Source organism: Puma concolor, chromosome D3 (genome assembly GCF_028749965.1).
Source record: "Puma concolor isolate L17-30 chromosome D3, mPumCon1.1.hap2, whole genome shotgun sequence".
In the NCBI taxonomy this organism is placed as follows: domain Eukaryota; kingdom Metazoa; phylum Chordata; class Mammalia; order Carnivora; family Felidae; genus Puma; species Puma concolor.
The window spans coordinates 1,057,412-1,078,880 of NC_141678.1; the positions used below are offsets into that span (position 1 = coordinate 1,057,412).

Genomic DNA, 21,469 nt, shown 5'->3' on the forward strand with positions numbered 1-21,469 from the left:
ACAGGGCGTGTTTCACGCTAAACTGAATCTGGACGCCCCGCGCACTGGAGGTGGTGGCAAATGGACCCGTGGGAGGTGCTCCCTGCTGCGGCCAGACAGCAGAATCCCTGTACTTGGTGGCCCCAGCCCCACCTTGAATGCACACGGAAATACGGCCTGGGGCCAGCTGTGGCCCGAGACCTGCAGGCTTTTCTACCGTTGGCAAAGACGTGATCACAGGGCCATGGTGAGGAACGGTTCGGAAAACACACGGTCCTCTCCACCGAGAGTAATCACAATGAAATCATCTACTGGGTGCGGGTGCCGGAGGCTAAGTGCTTTCCAGATGTCACAACCACTTCGGGAGAGAGGGACACAGGAGGAAACCGAGACCCTGAGGAGTGAAGTCACTGGCCCCATCACATGGCTAGGCAGGTGCCTGAGCGCAGACCATCACAGCCACGGAGCACAGAGGTCCCAAGCACCACCACCCCCCCTCCACCTGCAGGCACTTGGCAAAGGGTCGTAGGTCCCCATGACCTGCCCCAGCCAGGTCTGCGGATGCAGGCGACACCGCAGGAGCCTGCCCTCGCTTCTGCAGTGGAAGAAAAGATACCAAAAATAACCATCTGAGCTTTGTATGAAGTTGTGCGTTTTTTTTATAAAAAAGGTATTCTTTGTAATCAGCAACTTTTTTTTTAACTACGACAAAAAAAGGTAATCTAAAAGCAAAAGAGATGATAAAGAAAAGTAACGCGTGCGGGCCGTCTGCGCACAGGGCCGGTGGGCGCGGTCTCTGCAGAGAGAGCGTGACCTTCACTGAAAACCGCGGAGCGAGCTCGGCTCCTTCTGCGGCGCGGGCAGGCCTCTGCCTCCGACCCCGCGTTTCCCTTTTTTTTCTTCTTCACACAGATGTAACAAACACGGCTAGCGTCTTATTTTAACGAGAATACTAGTTTTCTATGAAAGAGAAAACGAGCAAACATATAAAAAGGTCATTTTATTACACCTTTTGTTTGGCGGGATACCGGTGCCCTTTTTAAAATCCTACTATTCAAGTACAAATGGTCATGTTTACAAAATATTTACAACCTCAGTCTTCCTGCTTTATATTTTACAACGCAACAGCTGTCTGGTCACACAGGAAATGGAAGATGGTGGAGACCTCAAACGGGAAAGCCCTGCCTCAACAGGCACCGAATCCGGCCAAGCGTGGGGTCCGGCTTCCCGCTCCCCACGGGGTCTTAGACACAGCCTCCCGCCCTTAACTGGAGCGAACGTCTCTTCGTAAAGAATATGGGGAACTGCTCCCCGTGGCGGCCGGGTGGAGCGTGACAGCGCTCTGGCTGCCGTCGTTCTCGGTCACTACGGGCCCGGCAAGAACCCGGCTCCCGGGCAGTGCGGGATTCCGCTCCCAGAACCACCTGAGGTCTGCGCACCCCCCCCCCCCCACCCGTACTCAGTCCTGAAACACGGACAGTGAACCTTCACGACAGAAGACCGAGAAACTACACACTGGGAGGAGGAGGTTTACTGGAATGACCACTGGGGCTGCGGGGCTGCTGGTGACGTCTAAGGAAAAGAGAAGTAACACGTCTCCTGCTCTGTATTCTGCGTGAGGGGACCCGCGAAGGAGACCCCCTCAGAGACGAGAGACTCCTGTCACGCACGGAGAAAAGGGCGGGGGCTCCACGCCACGAACGCTCTGAACCCCGGGTCAGTTCTGAGCGACGCTCCGAATTCTCTCCTGGTGTCCAGACTAACAGAGGACCGCCATCCGGGCAGCCCCGCCTCGGGGACGCTCCAACAGGTGCAGCCAGCACCTGCTCCAGATGCAGACTGCCGGCACCACGAAGGGCGAGGGGAACACGGACCGGGTGTGCGAAGGAGGAGCTGCGACAAGACAAGGGGGCTCTGGGGCACGGCTGGGGACGAAGAGGGGCAGGAATCCCCTCAGCACGCACAGAAGGAGCATGCACAGAGCACCCCTAGCACCCTGTGGTCCCTCCTGACGGCACCTGCCACACCTGAACCGACAAGCGTGGTTGTAAGAAAACAAGAGCGGAGGGCTCTTTGGATACATTCGAGTTAACCGAAATGCTAAGTCCCTTTCCAAATTCCCACCCAGAGCTCAACAACGAGCTGCCTCCTTGCTTCGGTAAATGCCCCCGTGTTACCGTCCACGTACACTGAATGGAAACAAAAACATACGGGCCGCTTTCCTTTGTGTCACTTCAAGTGGTACAACGAGGGGAGAACACGCGAAATTAGCAGGTAAAAGCCCTCAGGATGCCCACACAGACCTAAGACAACCGGATTTCCTGGACCGAGTGACATAAAAGAGGCACGGAGACAGAGCAGAGAGGCGGTCCCCGAGCGGGCGCTTCTGCCGGGGTGAAAATGGCCAGGTGAGCACAGGTCATCAGCCGACCGAGCCCACTGCAAAAACTCCTGCTTTCTCGCCGTAGTACAAAAATGAAACAGAGGCACACACGGGGCCTCCCCTTTGCCCCTCAGCTGTACCACCCCCTCGCCCCCAAATACTGCACAGAAGGTTCTCTGCTTTCCACAGAACCGCGAGGAGCGCAGGCGCTCACGGACGAGACCCCGGCACGGCGGGCAACGGAACCTGCCGCGAGCCCAGGGTGAAGAGCGGACCGCGCCTGCTTCGGCAGGCAACGCCTACAGGCTCGCGAAGAAGTCACCGTGCTCGAGGAGGTCTCCCGCGGCGGCAGACCACGCCCGGGACGGGCAGGAAAGCCAGGGGGGCGATGCCGGGCACCCCTGCTCTCACCGGGCCCCCGCCCGCACGGAGCGCTCCGGGCCCCAAACCAGTTCGAGACCGGAGCCTCACAAAGCCTGCCGGAGCCGCCGCGGCGCGTGGAGTCCAAGCACGGGCTTCCTCCACGAGCGGGAAGTGTCCTGGAAGTGCCGGGACGGAAACCGGTCACGCTGTGGGCAGGGCCTGTGGGAGGCCACACGGGCCGCTCTTTGGAATGAAAGTTCCACCGGAGACGGTATCCGGCCGACACCGTGGGAACACTTCACGAATGTGCTCGATGGGGGTCAGTGGTGAGAGTGTCCCGTAAACGTCCGAACAGGCCCCCTCTCAGGAGGAAGAGAAGAGAGCACCCTGGGCCTCTCGGGTCTGAGCTGCGCTGCGTCAGGCGGTCTGTCTCCTCTCCAAGGACCGGAGCGGGTCCTCAGTTAGGTGTGCAGCCCCGCGCGGAGGCAGACGTGGTCAGAGACCACGGTTCAGCTTCAGAAAGCGTTTTACGACCCACTGCGCACTCCACGCGGCCACCGTGATGCATGAGACTCGGCGCGCTAACGGAGGTTCTAAATGGCCTCAAGACCCAGTGCTACTGCTCTCGAGGAGAAACCGGAAGGTAGAATCGCCACCGTCACTTTTTTGACCGGCGACATACTACAGGGGCGGGGGCGGCGCAGCAGGAGGGAAATGATCACGCTGCTCCGCTTCAAGGAGAACTCCGCAGGTGCGGCACATCTCAAATGACATCGTCCCCAGGTGCAACGACAGACAGTCTACCCGCCTCTGGCTGGGGGCGCGGTGCACGGCGACCCGCCCTGAGGCCGCCCCGCTCTCGGGACTAGGGGCACGGAGGCTTGGTGGGCGTCTTTAGCCTCACGGCGGGGACCCTCATCTGTAGCTTGGGCTGCTGGCTTGGGCTGTCGGAGCTGGCTGGCACCTGGGCCGGGTTGGGGACGCCGGGGCTCTGCAGCTGGGCCGCCGCGGTCGTCACAACTTGCTGCTGCATGAGCTTCTGCTGCACCACCTGCGCCGTCGCCGTCACCGTGGGGATCATCTGCACCTGCTGCCCGGCCGCGGGCGCCTGGGTGAGGGTCACGGTCTGCGGGGAAGCCTGAGCCAGAACAGTTAGAAAACACACGCGGCCTAGAAAACACAGGTCTAGCGATGTGACCGACAAAAGGTTCTCGGGGGTGGGGAGGGGGTGCGAGGCCTAATTAGCACCAGTGCTTTTGTGAAACGTGAAACCACGTGACGGATCCAAGGATGCACTCTGGTTTCCGACTGCACAAAAGCAGGGAAAAGAGCCACCAAATGAAACCACTGCTGCTCTCAGGCGAAGGCTGACGACGGGGCGCTGGTGGCGGGATCAGCTCTTCAGACTAGCTGGTTCCTTGAAATCCACACGCCCGCGTGACTTCGAATGACACTTTGTTAAAGCACTGCTTTGTATGGCCGCATTTGGTAGCAACAGATACAAAGGCAGGAGCCTGATGGTTAGGTGACAAGGGTCACCACTGTCCCCAGCAGTCCTTACCCTTCTAGGACCCAAAGTCACTGCGAGCAGACAGTTTTCTTTCAGTGTTTCCCTAAAACTAAGGTATGGGGGCTTCGGCCTGTAGGTGCATCTGAAGTCACTGGTGAAGCAGTGACCCTAGAATAAGCCCCTGATTTCTGAACCGAACACGTACGTTCAGCTTTGTCCTGCTGGCCTAAGGGTTTCAAGAATCCTCCCCAAAGTGATTTTTTTCTGAATTATGAAAATCAAAAGTGATTCTGTTAACATTCTACTTTCTCACAACGAAAACCAAGAACCCCCCTAAACGGAAACATGAAGTTTACTGAGAAGTTGGCGTGAGACCCCCCCCAGAGGGCTGTGCGTCTGTGGGTCCTACCTGCTGGGAAGCAGAGGCGACCTGCTGGATGCTGGCCACGGGCGTCTGCTGCTGGACGACTTGAGGGAGTTTGGCAACCTTCGACAAAACAAAGAAAAGCCAAATGCAGAATTCAAAAGAACATATGCACAGAAAGAGAGTTTTCTCCCCCTTTCTTTCCTTCAGCTCTTAATAAAAGCAAAAACAGGGGCGCCCTGGGCGGGCTGAGTCGGTTAAGCGTCTGACTTCGGCTCAGGTCCTGACCTCACAGTTCATGGGTTTGAGCCCCACGTCGGGGCTGTCAGTGCAGAGCCGGCTTCAGATCCTGTCTTCCTCTCTCTGCCCGTCCCTCTCTCGTGCTCATACGCGCGCTCTCTCTCTCTCTCGGAAGTAAGTAAATGTCACCAACAAAAAAAAGCAAAAACAGAACAGCATCCAAGTGACCCAGAAGAGCCCCTCTCAGACTGCTCACCTGGAGCCTGAGAGACCCCGCTGACCACGCTGCGGGGGGACCGTGCCCGCCTCCGCAAGCTGCAAGCGGGTCTAACTAGCAGCTTCTCCTGGTGTCGTGTCTCAGCCACGTTTTTTCTTTTACTAAGAACTGTTTGTATGGGCGAGTTTATGTAAGAGAAGTAAGTCGAGGACAGAATGAAGTAGTTTAGCGTCTCCAGAGTTCTCACAAGAGTCCCTTCTTCGAGCCTGGGCAATGTCCCGGGAGGGCACCCCCACTGCAGCTAAGGCTCAGCCTGCTCCCACGATGCACCGATGTTTCATCACGCTGCCGTATTCTTCTCAATCACGACTGAGATCTCCCTTCCCGACAGAGTGCCGCTTCCCACCCCGCCACTGCCTTTCGCAAATGTTTCGCCACGTGCGTACGTGGCTGTCCCGAGGCAGAAAGAGGATTCTGGCCACTTGGGTCTACCCGGGGCTGTCGGTTCAGAGGCAGATCGGGCTCCTGAGTGGGCAGCTGCTGGGGGCCGGGCCGGGACACTGCTGCCTGGGTCTCTAACTCATAGAACAGGGATGAAATTAAGTCTTTTCTGAGACAATTCTGGAGCAAACGTGAAATTTCGTGACACACTTGTAAATGACAGAGCTCCAAGTAAACGCTGGTTCTCATTATAAAACGTGAAATTACGCGGAGAGCACACGCTAGTTAACTATTAAAAATCGTCACAGGATTTGCTGGGACAACGAACGCGCCCAAGTCCTCCGCAGCGCTGACCGGAAACAAAGACTTGGGCAGTTGGATGAGGGCCCCACTTGCACACAGCGGGCCGGGACTCCGTGGGCACACCACGAAACACGGAGACCCCGTGGGTGACACGGACACATCTTAAATGCGTCCATGAACTCACAAGAGGCGAGGAAGTCCCGGTCCCAAACCGCGGCCACGGTGGCACCCAGAGTGATGGGCGGAGGCGCTCACACCCTGAGAGCACGTGCTTCGTGAGGAGGCCCCGCGGGGGATTCTCACGGTCGCCAGGGGCGCGGCAGACAAGGGGCCGAGTTCAGATCCATGGTCAGTGAGGCCCCACTGTGGTTCCGTCACCGGGAGGGGATCTGCGAGGAAGTGCACCGCCCGAGGCCCTGGTGCTGGCGGGGGAGGGGACCCAGGCGCAGAACCCAACTGACATTACCCGAGGGACACCGACCCTCAAGCCACAGGGGATCTGGCCCTGGCGGAGCCCCCGGGAGCCCAGCAGGAGCAGGAATCGGCCTGCAACCCAGAGCTCAAAGCAATCCCAAAGATGGGCTTCAAGGAGCTGGCTCACAAGAAGGTAACTACTATGAACACGGTTACCGAAAGAACAGCAGCAGAGACATAAAATTAAAATCCTTAATTTAAACGTAGCTAATAAGGGATCTAATATAAAGAGCAAAAGCGGAGGGGCACCTGGGTGGCTCAGTCGGTTTAAGCGTGCAACTTCAGCTCAGGTCATGACCTCACGGTCTGTGGGTTCAAGCCCTGTGTCGGGCTCCGGGCTGACAGCTCAGAGCCCGGAGCCTGCTTCAGATTCTGTGTCTCCCTCTCTCCCTCTGTCCCTCCCCCACTCACGCTCTGTCTCCCTCAAAAATAAACATTAAATTAAAAAAGAAAAAAAGCAAAAATGGAAAAAAACATAAGGAGAAGTGCACAACCAGAGTGAGAGACTTTTAACACATCTGTGCAGTAACTGACAGGCCAGGCATCGGTAAGGACGCAGAAGTCTGGAGCGACCCAAGTAGTAAACCTGACCCAGTGGCAGGATGGCCTGACAACCGTGCCCGACACTGCCAGAGAGCCAGAGTCACTGGCGGACTGGGTCTGGAGTGTGAGATCAAGAAAGGACAGCTGCTGTGGGTTTGGCCCAGGCGAGGCCGAAGGTCAGGTGAGGCCAAGGCCCCGCAGAGGCCACACATCTTCGGGGACTTTGTCCAAAGGCAGTTAGGACCAGAGTCTGGAACAGGAGTAGCAACCGGCTGCAGGTGTGAATCTGGAGTCATGGGCACAGAGACAGAACCGGGGCGTCGAGACTGGGAGGGATCACCAAGGGAAGAAGAGCCTCTAAAAACACTTTTAAAACGCCACAAAAAAAAGGGAACAAAATTTCTAGCAAACTAGGTGAAGAAGAAAATTGTCTTGCTCTAATGAAGGATGATTTAACAAATCAGACCTTGCAAAGATGATCATGTGAACAGATACGGCTGAGCCTCCCGTCCACTCTGTCGGGGACTCTGCGGGCCTCACCGGCACAACAAAGCAGGAAGGAAGGGGCGGGGGAAGAGCAAGGCTCCAGCCACCACTCTGCGCGGGCCATGTGCCGGGGGACAAAGGAAGCGCAGGAGACCACGGACGGACTGTCGAAGGAACAGGGCTTGATGGAGGCATCTGGATTCAAAGGTCAAGGTACAGAGATTGTGCGAGGCACAGACAGAAAACAGAGACTCAGAAACACGTGACTACAAAAGCATCAGAAATATTCATTAAGTAGGAACAGATCCGATACAAGAGATACGACCTTCCTGAAAAAAGTCAGAAAACCTAGTTAAAGGGCATTAAAGAAGTTAAACAACAAAAGACACATCACGTTGGTGAATCTCCGGTCGAGGCTGCAGAGACATCAGCTTTCCCCCAGATTCATCTACAGAGTCCAGGAATGCTGCACCCCGCTAATTTTAGCGTGCGTGTGCCAAAGCGAGCGGTTCCAGCGAGAATTCCAACAGCTGTGGCTGTGGTGTGTCAACTTCACCAGCTGACTCGAACTGGGAAGCGCAGAGAGCCAAGAGCAGCAGGATGCTCCCAGCGGGACGAGGCGGGGGGTCTGCCTCCCAGATGCCGAGCCTCTCTACGCAGCCCGAGGGACGGACACAGAGCGCGGTGCTGGAGAAGGCACCGTTTATGCCAGTGCCACGCGACGGACCAGGGGGAAAGTAGTGCCGAAAGTAACAGGGTGTTCTAATGGGAAAATGAAAACGAATCCCTGTTTGTCTATCACCTGGAAAAAATTCCAACAAGGTTAAAAACCTAAGTGTGAATGAAAAACCACGAGGTTTGTAGAAGATACGGGAAAGGAACGTCGGGACGTCTGGGAAGGGTTTCTTAAGCAAGACACAGAAAGTGACATTCAGAAACAGGAAGACTGACGAGTCCCGACACGTTAAAGTTAAGAACTTTCGCTCACCCGGAGACACCCCACCGTGAGCGCAAAGATCGGGTGTCGACGGCAACAGTACAGAGCCCCGAGGGCGAACAGCCAGGGTGAGAGCAGCGCTGCGAGAGCGCGGGAACGGGCAGCGGCTCACAGAAGACGAGAGCCGCCGGTGCACGGGGTCCTGACGGGCGGAGCCGCGGCAGCCGCCAGAGGGACACGGCGGCACGCCGGCAGGCCGAGGCCAGGAGGAGGCCCGGGGGGCTGGGACCGCTGCGGAAGCCTGACGGACGCGCACCCCCCACAGCGCCGCTCCCCCACCCCGGGTGGCCGCATGCGCGGCTCACAGGTGCGAAGCAGCCCCCCTGCTGAGGCCCGGCACGCGTCTCTGCGGCTCCCGCCACCTTCCGTAAGCAGCCACGGGCCGGCGGCGAAGCCAGGAGCAGCCCACACGGCCGGCGGCAGCCGAGTGATGGCGCGTGTGGATGCGTGAAGCAGGAAGCTGACCGCTAACTCCCGGAGGAGCCTCACAGGCATGAAGGACGTCCCCGGAGTGTGACCTCAGCACGGCCCCCAAGCCACCCTGCTGAGACCCCACAGGCGGCAAAGCCAGCGAGGCACGTCAGGGCACGGCCACCTCCGAGGAGCAGAGGCCCACCGTGCGGCCTTCGGGGTATCCGCCGGCGGTCACCCCGCGCCCCACGCATCCGACCAGCCCGTGCGCGCCCAGTGGTGTCGCGCTGTCTCCGCATACGCGCTCCTGCTCACCTGGATCTGGGTCTGCACCTGTTGAGCCCCGGCCAGCTTCTGGGCCTGGGACATGGGTGTGGTAAGAAACTGGGTCTTGAGGGCTGGCTGGGTGGCATAGGTGACCTTCTGTGGCTGGCCCTGAGCAGCGATCTGCTGTGCGGCGATCTGGAGAGAGACGGCCCTAGGTCAGAGCCAGGCGAGGCCGGGCGTTGCCTCCTCGGGGCCAGCGGGGAGGGCCCCTGGCACCCCCAGCCCGTGCTCCCGGCACGGCCCCGCCTGTGTGTCACCGGCCGTGCCCAAGTCCCCTGGGAGACCAGGCTGGGGCTCACCTTTACACTGTCCGTACGCCTGGCGTCGTGTCCGTCCTCACGTCAGTGAGTGAACTTGACCACGATACAAAAAACACCCGCCTACAATTTCCTGAATCTAATTTTACGATGTGGGCAGGTACCCAAAACCATTTGGCATAAAGGGCGAGACACCTACACGCACGACCTTTACAGGTTTAATCTCGTTTCTAGTTTTCTCTGCCAGAAGAGGACTGCTCCCCGGGCCGTGCACACAGTCTACACAGGTGGTTTAGGAGGCCGTGGCCACCCACGGTATTCTTCAGTCTTTCGAGCCACACGAACATCAGACCGGCGCTACAGCTAAGGCCCCCCGCCCCTCTTCCCCGCCCCAAGGTATGCCAACCCTACAACGACACAGGCCCGACCACGGTGTCCTCGGCATCCTGGCACCAGTGCCTCCCAGCGCGGCCGGCTCTGCGAGCGGCCCCACCCTGCACGCCTATGGAGCCGAGTCCCAGGATGGCCCGAAAGGACCAGGGAGGGGACTCGGAGTGTGTCTCCTCCTCAAAGCGTCCGCCACAGGGGAGACACTGCCCCGGCGGTGGGTGTGGCTCTGCAATCAACCAGACATACCTTTCTCGAAGGCCAACGGCTCCACCCACCCGGGAGGAAGGGGCAAGAGGTCCCGAGGGCACACATCTGGCACGTGGAGCGGCTGCTGCCAGGATGGCTCTTGCCCGAGCCACCCGCCCCCTCCGCCCTCCCGAACGTGTCTGCCCTGGCACGCCCTAACCACGCCCCTGGCCGGCGCGGCCCCTTCCCTCTGCCGTCCCCACAGACACTACGGGGTCAGGGGCGGGCGGGATCTCCGCCCCCAGCAGGCCCCTGCAAGCGGGACGGCGACACTCCGGGAAGAGCCGTTCGTCTGACGTGTGTGCCGCACGCGGGACCCTGCGGTCCGACGGTCAGCTCTGCGACTCTGAGCAAGTCATTTCCTTTCTCTGAGCCTCAGTTTCCTCTGGGTAACACGCGCAGCCCTGCCCTGAAATCCGACACCGGAGCGACAGCTGCTCCCGTGCAGGAAAACAGCGGGTCTGACACGCACTTGGAGAACCAGCGTCATCGCCTACACGTCGGGCTGCGAGCTACCAGTGAGTACGCAGAGCAGCCCAGCACCTCACTCTCGCTTCCTCTCAGTGGGGCGCCTGCAGAGTGCACGGCCTGGGGACCCGAATCAGCTCAGAGCTACGTGCTCGCACACTTGTGAGTCGGCGAGACGCTGACAGCGCTCCTTCCGGCAGGCCCCTCTCCCCCCTCAGCTCGTCACTCCCCTCACGGCACGTACGCACGCGTGTACAAACACACAAGGACACGGCCCCCGCCTGGCTCATCTGAGCATAAGGTCTGTCCCGTACACCGGGGGGCCAGGCACTCACACACGGAGAGCTACACCTCCACCCCTGAATCCTTCCGGCCCTTTCCCAACCGTGCAATTCCACAGCCCGCTTCCCAGCTCCCCGCAGGCTCCTGGCACCCGGGGCTCCCCGTCCCGTAGCCACATTCTCCCCGGGAGGCCTCACAGCAGCTCCTACCCTGAGACCCCCGTGCAGCCTGAGTGCATGGGCACGGGGTCGTCAGGCAGCGAGGCGAGGCGAGGCGCACAGGACCCTCCCGTCCCACGCGCACACCGTGCCCGGCGGCAGGGCCCGGCTCGGCGTGGAGACAGGGTGGCGGGAGGATCCCCGCAGGAAGCCAGTACCTTCTGCTGGACAGCCGCTGGGCCCGGGGCAGCCTGTGGCTGGATGGCTTTCTGCTGCTGCACGGCTTGCTGCTTCAGCTTCAGCAGCTGCTGGACGTGCACGGGCTGGGCCACGACGGTCTGTCCTGTGAACACGACCAAGTCCTTAGTCACAGAGCTCAGGAGGCACGCGGGTCTCGGGGCTTCCCTGAAGCTCCCTGCATCTCCCTGAGCCGCTGGGTGGTTCAGACTGATGGCCGTCCCTATAGAAAACCTCACGCGGGATCTGTGCGGGACAAACACGGCCACCCCACGGGCACGTTTACGTGGTTTCTGGGCTCATGAGGACGTTCACGTAAAGGTACGGGGAGCTCAGAACGTTAACGGTTAAATGAAAGGCCAAACCTTGTACTTGGGAAGCCGAGGGACACTCCGGCTGAAGGTGCATTGCCCTGACATGCTCGACGTGGGCGTCCAGCACGGAAGCCGCCAGGGCGGGTGGCCATCATCGTGCCAGAGGACGCGCTGGCCCGCTCGAGGCTCTAAGCGCAGCGGGGGGGGGGGGGGGGGGGGGGGGGGCGGGGGAGGGGCCGCACAAGACAGGCACCTGCGGCTTTCTGCGGCTGCCCGATGGCCACACTGATCCCGGCAACGTTCATGGGCAGGGTCGTCACACCCGGCGAGGAGACCACGGCCGCAGGCACGGACACCACCGGAGGCTTCGCCAGCGCCACCTGGGCCGGCTGGGGCGCCTGAGCCTGCATCTGCCCTTGCGCCTGCAGCTGCGAAGGGGGAACCCGGGTCTAAACAATGAAAATAATGGGAGAGTCCAGAGATGTTCGGGACGGCACGCGTCTGTGCAAACATTTCCCCACAAGAGGCCAAGCGGTGGGAAACGATTCACAAAGTGAAAAGTGGTTGTCGGCTGAAGGAACATACGGGGGCGTGGGCTCATCTACGCTTGACCTGCCACCGGCGAGCGCGGGGACGGGGGCTCCATGAGCCCCACGTGCTGCACACCCACACTCGCGATCAGACCCTGCCACGCAGCTCGCACCTGTGCCTCTCCGCCCCCGATCACCGGAGGAGCCCCGGCCTGCAGTGTCTGCTACACAAGCCGTCTCCCGCTCCTTCCGCTACGACTGAAGGCCGGCCTGCCGCCCCCTCCTGTGGCCCCCGCCGCACTCTTCCAGAAAGCTCTCCCACGGATCCCACCTGTTGCTACTCAGTCATCACGCTGCTACCGAGTGCTCGTCGATTATGTTGCATCTTCGGAAAGGAAAACAGATCCACTTTACCCGTGCAAGCACTCGGCTAACCCTAAACCTACACACACATGAGTGTGAAAACCAGCGTTGAGCCCATGAGACGTTCTCACCTTCGTGACTTGTTGCGAAAGTGTGCAAGCGGGACGACTTGCACATGGCTTGTGGTCGGTTTCTCTGCCTTTTGCCACATCATCGTCCAAAGCTGCGTGCTGTCCCAACGAGTGGGACGCCACTGCACTATTTGGTAAAGTCCCCAGTTAAGGGGGACCTACGTCCCTCCTCTAACACGCCCGAAACGACAGGATTGTGCACCCGGCACGTGGTATTCCTCCTACTAGTTCTTTAGAGGGAACAGACACAGGTCCCCGAGGTAAACTGGTGAGCAGTTTTTGGCCGAATCACTGGAACTCCCCCCAGAGTCGGAGCCGATCTCCCTCCGGCAACCCTGCAGGGGGCATGTGCCGGCAGCCTTCCCTACACCCTGGCCACCACACGTGATCCCCACTCTTGTTTGAACTTAACGTTTCTTGTGAATACAGGCAAAACCACACTTGCCTTCCCGGTTCCCGTCCACTCCCACCCGTCTTGCGGCCTTAGAGCAGGCGTGAGGCACACGCACAGCAGAGCCTGAGCACCCAGCCCGAGCCGCCCAGTGGCAGGCGACTAGCAGTACGATTTGGGCAAGTTACCTGAGCTGTGGGCCTCAGTCTGCACACCTGCACAGTTGAGTGCACACTCAAACCCCCCTACTCCTGCCTCAGCAGCAGCCTGCGAGCACTGATCACGTGAGAGGTCCAGGGCCTAGGGCGGCGCCTGGCCCGGAGCAGGGTCCCTGCCGTTAGCGGTCACTAGGGCCAGAACGGGGGGCTCCCCGAGCAGGACACAGGCTCGCCTGATGGGACAGCGTCTGGCCCACAGCACATGAGACCCGCTCTTGCCGAATCTCACTCCTCTTCCCAGACGCTGATTTCACTGCAACTTTCTGCTCCCCTTCAGAAACCTCCAGAGTCTCTGGGCCGACAAAGCACAGGGACACCAGAGCCTGGTTTTCAGGCCTCGCCCACCTCCCGACATGGGCCTCGTCCCCAACAGAGCCTGGCCCTCCCTGCATCGTGTGGCTCACTCCCCGCCTCCTCCAGCTGCCCCGCCCGCCAAAGCTCTGGGCGGCATGGGGAGGGAAGCGCACCTATCGCTTTCCTAGGAGGCCCGCCAGAATGCCTAGCGTCGGCCTGAGCAAGCAGTAACAGTCCACGTAAACGTTCAAAGACATTGCCTCGGAAAAACAAATGCATCAACTGGAACTTACGAGCCGGGCCACCTGGAGGTTGGCCACGGTGGTGCCCGTGAGCAGGGCTCCGGGCCGCGGGGCCGTGACCGTGGCCAGCTGGGGGCTCTGCTGCGGCGTGGGTGGCGGGGCCTGCACTTGCACTTGTGTGGCGGGCTGTGGGGGCCCTGGCGGGGCCTGCGGTGGGGGGGCCTGCTGGGGCAGCTGCAGTTTCTGCTTCTGCATTTTGATCAGATGTTCCTAAAACCCAGATAAAGTAGCTTTTCATCAATATTAGCCGCATTCCAAATCCATAAATCTTGGTTTCAAGTTACCGTTGAACTATCCATTAAACACCGAGGTAGACAGTTGCTAATACGCAATATGCAAACCATAATCTAGGGGCTTTCTGACATTTTTAAAAAATGTTCTTTTATTAAAAACTAGCATTATTGACGCAAACTAGAAACAGTAATTCTGACAGATGAGTGAATTCACAGCAATATTTCTTGGTTTCTCTCACTCGCAAACAAGTGACCTTAAATCCATAACCTATAAAATTTTTAAAGTCTATAAATCATAATCCTTTTTGAACTTCTGAAGTTTATTAGGAGACGTGCATCAGCTCTCAACTTTTTGTTCTAAGTGTCTCCAAATGAATACAATCGATAAAGAAGTCTCATGCCTTTAAGTTAAAACATTAAGATGCCAAAACAGCCCAAAACCTATTTTAAGGAGTCAATTTTCTTTTTAGGGAACTTATGCTGTGTAATTCCTATCAGATCTGTGTCTACATGGGGACAATGACAACAACTCTGAAATCGACTTCAGAGAGAGCAGGCTGTGCCCAGGCACAGGCAAACAAGTGAGTGATTGGGAGGCCCTGGCAGCCGTGGGCAGGCCCTCGTGTCCTGGGGAGAAGCAGGACATGGGGAGGAGGGAAGGCAGTGCGGGGGGGGAGCTGGGCCCAGTAACTTTCTAATTTAAGGGCCGTCCCCCAGACTTCTGCAGTAACGGCCATGTTCTAGACCCGGGCTGTCCCATCCGGTAGTCACAGAGCCCCTGACACGTGGCTGGCGCGACAGGAGCTGAGTGCTTTCTCTGGGATCACTTCTGGGCCTTCTGGCTATGATCGAGTGTGAATGCTGTATCAGGTGGCTCGTCCTTTCTCTGGTGCGCCTGGGGCCTCACTAGTGGAGCCTCCGCTGAGGGCTTGCACACCGCCCCCCCCCCCCCCCCCCCGCATGCCCTCTTGCCCCTCTGCAAGCGAAAAGGGCAGGCCCAAGGTCAGGTACTTACCGTGGTGGGCCTGGGAACTAGCTGGAACTCTAAAACACTGTCTTGTTTCTAGCAGTTCTGTGTCTCTACTCACTACCCGTGCCAAGCAATGGCGCTTTTCCAACGTGGCAGATACAGTATCTCCCTTCAAAGTGAACGTATTTTTGTACACGATTGCACAGGTGGTGCAGAGCGGCAAAAATCAGGAACGTCAGGACTCAAATCACTTTGAGGAACAACACCGCACGTGCGCTACGCATCACCATTTTCTCTGGCTGGGGACGGAACCTCTACTTCGGAGCCTGAACTGCGGCGCACAGCGCCAGAAAGCGAGCGGGAAGACACGTCTCCAGAGCGCTGTGACCAGACCGCTCCCACGACCGTGGGGGGGCACCGTACGGAGAGTGGTTGTTAAAGACGAGACAAGCACGCTTCCCCCAAAGACCACAGCGGATCCGTGCAAAACACACTGGGAATTAAATGACAACGCGAGGCATCGGACGGCGTGCGTGCGGTTTCCTGCCAGATACTCACCGGGGTCAGCTTGCCGACAGCTTTGATCTGCGCCGGCGACTGGGCCTGGCCCTGGATCTGCGGGACCTGCACCTGGGAGGGCGGCGGCGGCGGCGGCGGCTGCGGCTGCTGCTGCTGCTGCTGCTGCTGCTGCTGCTGCCTGAGCAGCTGGAAGTGTGCGGGCGTGATGGCCTTCCCGGGCAGCTGCACCCCTGCGGCTGGAGAGGGGCTCCGTCAGACCTCGCACGCACACGGCCCTCCCTTCCTCCCGTGACAAACGGCCGCTCGAGGTCCCGGCTCGGTTTAACGGTGAGAAGGGTCACACGGGAAACCGAACCCGCCTTTACCTTGGGACACCTGAGTCACCAAAGACCGGGTCGGGGTCTGCACCGGGGTCAGGCTGGTAGTGACCACGGCCGAGGCTGTCACAGAGGTAACCGCGCGAACGCTCTGGGTGGGTGCCAGGGACACCAGGTCGGACGAGGCCGTGGCCGGGGAGCCGACCGCTCGCGGCTGGGTGTGGACCACCTGGGCGGGCGCAGGGCCTCCGGAGGTCTGCAAGAGGCGACGGGGGAGGCCGTCAGGTCACTCGGCGCTTTTCTCTTTTCTCGGTCGTGGGAGGCAGAGGACCCCGATCTCTGAACCCAAGAAAACGGAGCGCTTTCCGGATCTCAGCGGCTCGACAGGCTGAACGTGCCGACGGAGCGAGTTCCACTAAAGCGGGTCGGTTAACCGCAGAAAACCAGTCTGAGACGCCGGTGCTCCCGTCCCCGCTGTCCTCAAAGACTCTTGTCCCCGGGACACTGTGAGGTTTGGGCCATCCTCCAGACGACGGTGCTCACTCCCCAGACACCGAGCTTCTCCCGCCCCCGCACAGGCGCTGCCACTCCCTGCGCCCCACACGTGGACCCTCCGAGCCACGGCCGCCCGCGTCCCGCCACGAGCAGTGGGCATGCCCCACCGACTCCCCTGGTCCCTGCCGGCCCCTCGGTGCGGACGGCCGCCCCGTCCCCATCCCCGCGCACGGACCCGGCACCACGCTCTGTGCTTCCCGGGCAGCCGTCCGGCTCCACGCGCCTCGACCCTGCTCTCCCGCCTTCCCTCACAGCACGTCTCTCTCCTGCTCTTCCCTCCCGAGCACGGGAGTCACGCTCGTATCCCTCTGGTGGCTCCGCTAAAATTACCCCGTGAACACTTGCTGGAGTTTCCTCAACGGCGTCACACCCGCGCTCCTCCTGAGAGACCGCGGAGCGTTTCGGCGCCTCGGTCCCCCGCTGACTCACACGCCGCCGTCCCCGCGCGTGGTCCCTGCTGTCGGCCCCGCGCGGAGTCGCTGTCGGGTCGGCGTCCGCCTCGCTCCTCACACCTTCCGTCCGTCAACAGCCGCCTTCTGCCTCGAGCGTGTTTCATTCGGCCAGGGCCCACCGGCCGGGACCCGTCTTCGTCTGGGAATGCTACGTTACCCTCGTCCTTCAAGGTATTTCCGGAAGAGATGGAATACCAGAGGTGGTGGTCACCGTCACTAGCTCACCGTGTCATCCCAGCAGCTCCCGGCCTCACGGCCGGCGAGAAGGAAACCACCCCCGGAGGCGGCGTGCCGGGCTCGGGCTACCTCCACGTCTCTCTGCGGCCGGCCCCGTGCGGGCGCGGGCTCCGTCCCGTGGTCCCACATCGGGCTGCATGGGGACCGGTCGGGATTTCTGTAAGTACGGGTCAGCGCCGTCGCTCAGTTCTGGAAAACGCGCATCCTCAAACGCTACCTTAGCCCGCCCCCCCTCCCCGTCTGGATCCCGATGCACCACAGGCTCCCGGTCTGCAGCCTCACGCGCTCTCTTCCGCGCACTCCCTGCTGCCGCCCACACGGCACTGGGCGGGACTCCTCTTGCAGCTAATTCTCCCAGTTGTGTGTAAACACGCTGTAGCCCGTTACCAGAGTTTTTCTTTTTTCCAGTCCTGGTAACCGTATTTCTCGTTCCCAGACGTTCTCCATGGTGAACCTTGGACGGGTGTGGGGGCCACAGGCGCCAAAGCCCCTGCACAGTTGGAAATCCACAACTTTGCCCTAAAACTTGACTACTACCCTCCGGCTGACAGAGAACAGACTTGTGGCTCCAACTCTGGAGGGAGAGAGGCCCCACCCTGCGCCACCCCTGCGGGCAGCACGAGGGTGGAGGGAATCTGGGGTTCACTTCTGGCTCGGCCGCGCGTCCCGGGAAGAGCCGCCGGGCTCCCGGCTCACGGGGTCGGCACCTCTGTCCAGACACCCCAGGGGTGAGCGAGCCTCGGGCTCACACGGGGTCCCCTGTCCGGCGACACGGGTAAGAGGCACCGCAAGGCAGACACCACGTCGGTGCAGTTTCTCTGCATTTCTTCCTCCTTAGACTTTGCCCTAATACGTTTTTCGTCAGCTCCTTAAAACTTTTAAAGAGATGATGAGTCTTCTGTATCCAATGGTTCTGATGCATTTCATTAGAGAGCAGTGTAAGTAACAGGCCTGACCTCATTACCAGAAACAGAAGCCCGTTCCTGGACTTCGGAGACGGTCTTCCCTCTGCCCTTTTCTTCTCGGGTCCCATTCTGCGACACACGCAGCGTCACGGGAACTGTCCTAGAGCACACCTCTGCTCAGGCACTTTCCAGGGCTCCCAGCTGCTGGCGAACAAACCCATATCCTTCAGCCGGACACACAAACCCTAAGACCAGTGAGCTCAACGTCCCACGGTGCGAGCGCGCAGGGCCCCTCTGGAGGGGGATTCCTGCCTCCGTTCAGACGTCTGTTTGTGCCCCCTGAACAGAACCACCCGCCGGGCCCCGTACACGCCTTCCCAGTGCTGAAGAGTCGCGTGCATGGACGACGTCGTCCCGTCCTCTGGAAGCTCAGAGAGGCCTCCTGGTACCTGTCCCTCCTGGGCGGTCCCGCCGCGGGACTCTCAGAGCCCTGGGAAGTACGCCGCGTGGGACTCTATATTCTACTCCCACGTCGCCACAAAGGGTATCTCGTCTCCGAGAGCTACTCAAAAAACACGTCACGGATGGATTACTTTACCTCCTATAAACGTCAAATGTACAAACGGGTCTTTTTCAAAACAGAACGAGTGCAACGACTTGGGTGTCCACCCTCACACCAGCAGTGCTACTGGCCACGCAGGACATTCGTAACGCCACACGCCCAGCCACTGGCTGCTGTTATTAAGACGCTAAATCAAAAGTGCTTTACTGCAAAGCATAAAGAAAGATAAGTAAAATAATCCTAAATGATACGCTAGAAAAACTTCTCATTTATGCCGTAGCACAGACAGTACGACTCTCCCATTTCCGGTACACGGACCTACGAGTGTTCACAGGTGCATGTGGCCAAGCAGCCACCGCAATCTAGATACAGATCGTATTGTCTCCTGTCTCTACCGTTTTGCCTTTCCCATGTTATTTAAACGTGAGGCCTTCTGAAATGCTGCTCACTGGCAAACCTTGTCACGCGGGCCAGCAGCCCACTGTGTACGGCGGGGTGTTCCTAGAGGGAGCGGACGTGCCAGCGGGCCCTCCCATCCATTCACGGCTGAAAGTCCTGGGGTCGCTTCCACTCCGAGTGACTATGAACGAAGCCCCCTGCACACACACTCAGGCTTTCCGTGCAGAAGCGTGCTTTCGCTTCCCTGGGGGAAATCCTAGGCGTGGAGGTGGGAGGCTGTGCGGCAGGCCGCCTTCCCGCATTTCCCACACGACGCTAAGACTCCGCCACCAGCAGCGCGAGCTCCAGGCGGGCGGCCAGGTCTGGTTTCTAAAGCCGCGCTCAGAGACACGCGCCGGCGCACCTCACTGGGCCCTTCGCCTGCTTTTCCCTGAGGACTAACAACGTCCAACCCCGTCCACGCCTGTTGTCCCTGCTTCTTCTTCGGGGAGGTGACTGCTCAGATCCGTGGTCCGCTGTCTGCAATTGTTTTCTTACTGCAGACTCCTCATTCAATCTACAAACCGGTCCTTCATCACACGTGGCCAACGAGCATTTTCCAAGCTTTCCATTTTCTTAATATATTTCAAGCACCAGATGTTGACTTTCACGAACGCTAACTTTCGGTCTCCGCCCAAAGCAAGGGAGCAAAGCTGTTCTCCCAGGGTTTCCGTGTACGGGTCCGTCCTTCTGTTTCGGGTTTTACGTTTGGGTGTACGATCACCTCGGGTGACTCCTCGTACCCGGCGGGGGCCCGGCTCGTGGTCTCGCGGGCCTCCCAGCGCCACTCGTTGAGAAGACCAGGCTCTCCCCTTGTGGTCCTCTGGCGCTCTCCATGGAAACCAACGCCCAAGCGCACGTGGGTCTCTTTCTGGACTCGGTACCCCATTCTGCGGAGCTGTACCTGCCCTGCCACCGCCACCTTGTCTCAAGCGCTACAGCAGCACCTTTCGTAGGAGACACTTTCAAAACCAAGAGGGACAATACTCTACTTGTCAGAGCACTGCTCGCGCAGGGCACGTGCCGTCTTTGGGTACGTGACTAAACTGGAAACGGAGATGTAAGTTGAGCCTCCTCAGTCTCGTTTATTTTTGTCATTTACAGCGAAGCACCAGGGGCAAGGAGGTGGCCAGACACGGCGTGTGTCTTGGTGAGTGCAAGGTCTCCCGGTTCTGCGCTCAGAGGGTCTCACGGCCCCACGGCTTTCCCTCTGCCCGCTTCCCACGCACAGGTCTGGCCGCCCCACGAGCGGACCAACGCCTCCTGCGCTTCACACCCCACCTGGCCCTCACATGCCCACCCGTACGGTTCCCCCAAGAGTGGCCCTCTCTGCGGCCCCACGTCCCCCCAAGCAAATCTGTCACAGTACATGAGGCGCCCCCGTCAGTGGAGTCTGCGACCCAGCCTCACGACCCGCCTTTCTCCTCCCACAACCGCTACAGGGATTTCAACACACGCCCTCAGCAAGCACACCGCGGACGCTGTTCCCTGAACACTCACGTCATCTTAGGAAATTCAAGCTGGGTCGGTACTTTCTGCCCCACTGGGATATTTCTTTAAAAAGCAAACAACTTTTGGGGCAACCCCTGGCTTAGTCAGTACAGCCCCTGATATTGGGACTGCGAGTTTGATCCCCACATTCGGTGTAGAGATCACTTTAAAACAATAAATAAATACAAACAAGTTCCGCGGGGTCCTAAGTCTCACGTGCTACCGAAGGTACCCGTGCGCAGGGACAACTCACGGTCAAGGCTCCCGGTGCCACGGGTGAAGCAAGACGCTTATTAATTGACTGGAAGGTGGCGGCAGGGACACCCGCGATGGTGTTCACGATGACGTTTCCACTCACTGTGCCTGTGGGGAGAGCCCTGTGAGGCAGGAGCACGGGGATGCAGGAAATTCTCATGGGGGCGTCTGTGACCCCTTACCTGTGGGCATGCTTGTCCCCGTGACGGACGTTTTAATGGCTCCCGCCTGCTGAAAACAGAAAAGCATCTGGATTTCAGGACAAATTCTTCCCTGTGTAAAACCTCTGAGTGTTTCCACTTCGTCGGAATCATCCAAACGCATGCCTAGTTCCACAGCCCCACGGCCGACTCCTGCCCCGTTCCTCTGGGGCCCCGGCCGCACCAGCCGTCCCGACCCCCACGATTGCCAAGCCCGAGGCTCCATGCTAGCTGCTGCCCGCTCTCTCCCCACAGACTGCCATCACAAGGGCCGCACACAGAGTCCCTCCCCAACCACCCACCGCTGTGCCCTTGGGGCCACGGGAGCAGGGGCTCTGTGAGCGAGTGAGCTTTCTGACGGAGGAACCGTCCAGGTCACGCAACAAGCCCACCGCAACGGACGCAGCTACAGATGAGGACCCACGACCCCCACGCCCGGCAGTGGCGCTTCCCAAAAAGGTCCAGGCGTTCTCCCCACGTGTGACTCCAGTGTCCACACCGCATGGGGACAGGCCACGCGGGCGCACACGGTGAGGAGCACACCGGAGCACAATGACAGCAGCACAGGACGTGCGGGATCACGAGTCAGCCTTTTTATCCCTGTTCCGTGCGTCACTGTACCCCTCTCCCTGACGGGCACCGAAGACCCATGCGCACGCGTGTGCGGGAACATGCCCACACGGGCACCGAGGCGAGGAGCGAGGGTCGGGACAAGG

General features: G+C 59.6%; 1 protein-coding gene across 11 annotated transcripts in view; it reads right to left on the bottom strand.

The window, feature by feature from the left end:
• Nucleotides 1–964: 964 nt before the first annotated feature.
• EP400 (E1A binding protein p400) overlaps nucleotides 965–21,469 on the bottom strand; it is a 97,836-nt gene continuing 77,331 nt past the window's right edge. For 7 of the 11 annotated variants that reach the window (XM_086681376.1, XM_086681382.1, XM_086681381.1 and 4 more), the window contains 10 exons: nucleotides 20,736–20,784; nucleotides 20,552–20,661; nucleotides 15,707–15,914; nucleotides 15,381–15,577; nucleotides 13,611–13,829; nucleotides 11,644–11,839; nucleotides 11,058–11,182; nucleotides 9,027–9,173; nucleotides 4,645–4,722; nucleotides 965–3,863 (listed from right to left, as the gene is read on the bottom strand). In XM_086681376.1, the coding sequence (XP_086537502.1) occupies nucleotides 3,591–3,863; nucleotides 4,645–4,722; nucleotides 9,027–9,173; nucleotides 11,058–11,182; nucleotides 11,644–11,839; nucleotides 13,611–13,829; nucleotides 15,381–15,577; nucleotides 15,707–15,914; nucleotides 20,552–20,661; nucleotides 20,736–20,784 (1,602 nt within the window). In that variant the 3' untranslated portion in view covers nucleotides 965–3,590. The remainder of the gene's footprint in view (nucleotides 3,864–4,644; nucleotides 4,723–9,026; nucleotides 9,174–11,057; nucleotides 11,183–11,643; nucleotides 11,840–13,610; nucleotides 13,830–15,380; nucleotides 15,578–15,706; nucleotides 15,915–20,551; nucleotides 20,662–20,735; nucleotides 20,785–21,469) is intronic. The other 4 variants (XM_086681384.1, XM_086681383.1, XM_086681378.1 and 1 more) reach the window with 2 other exon arrangements.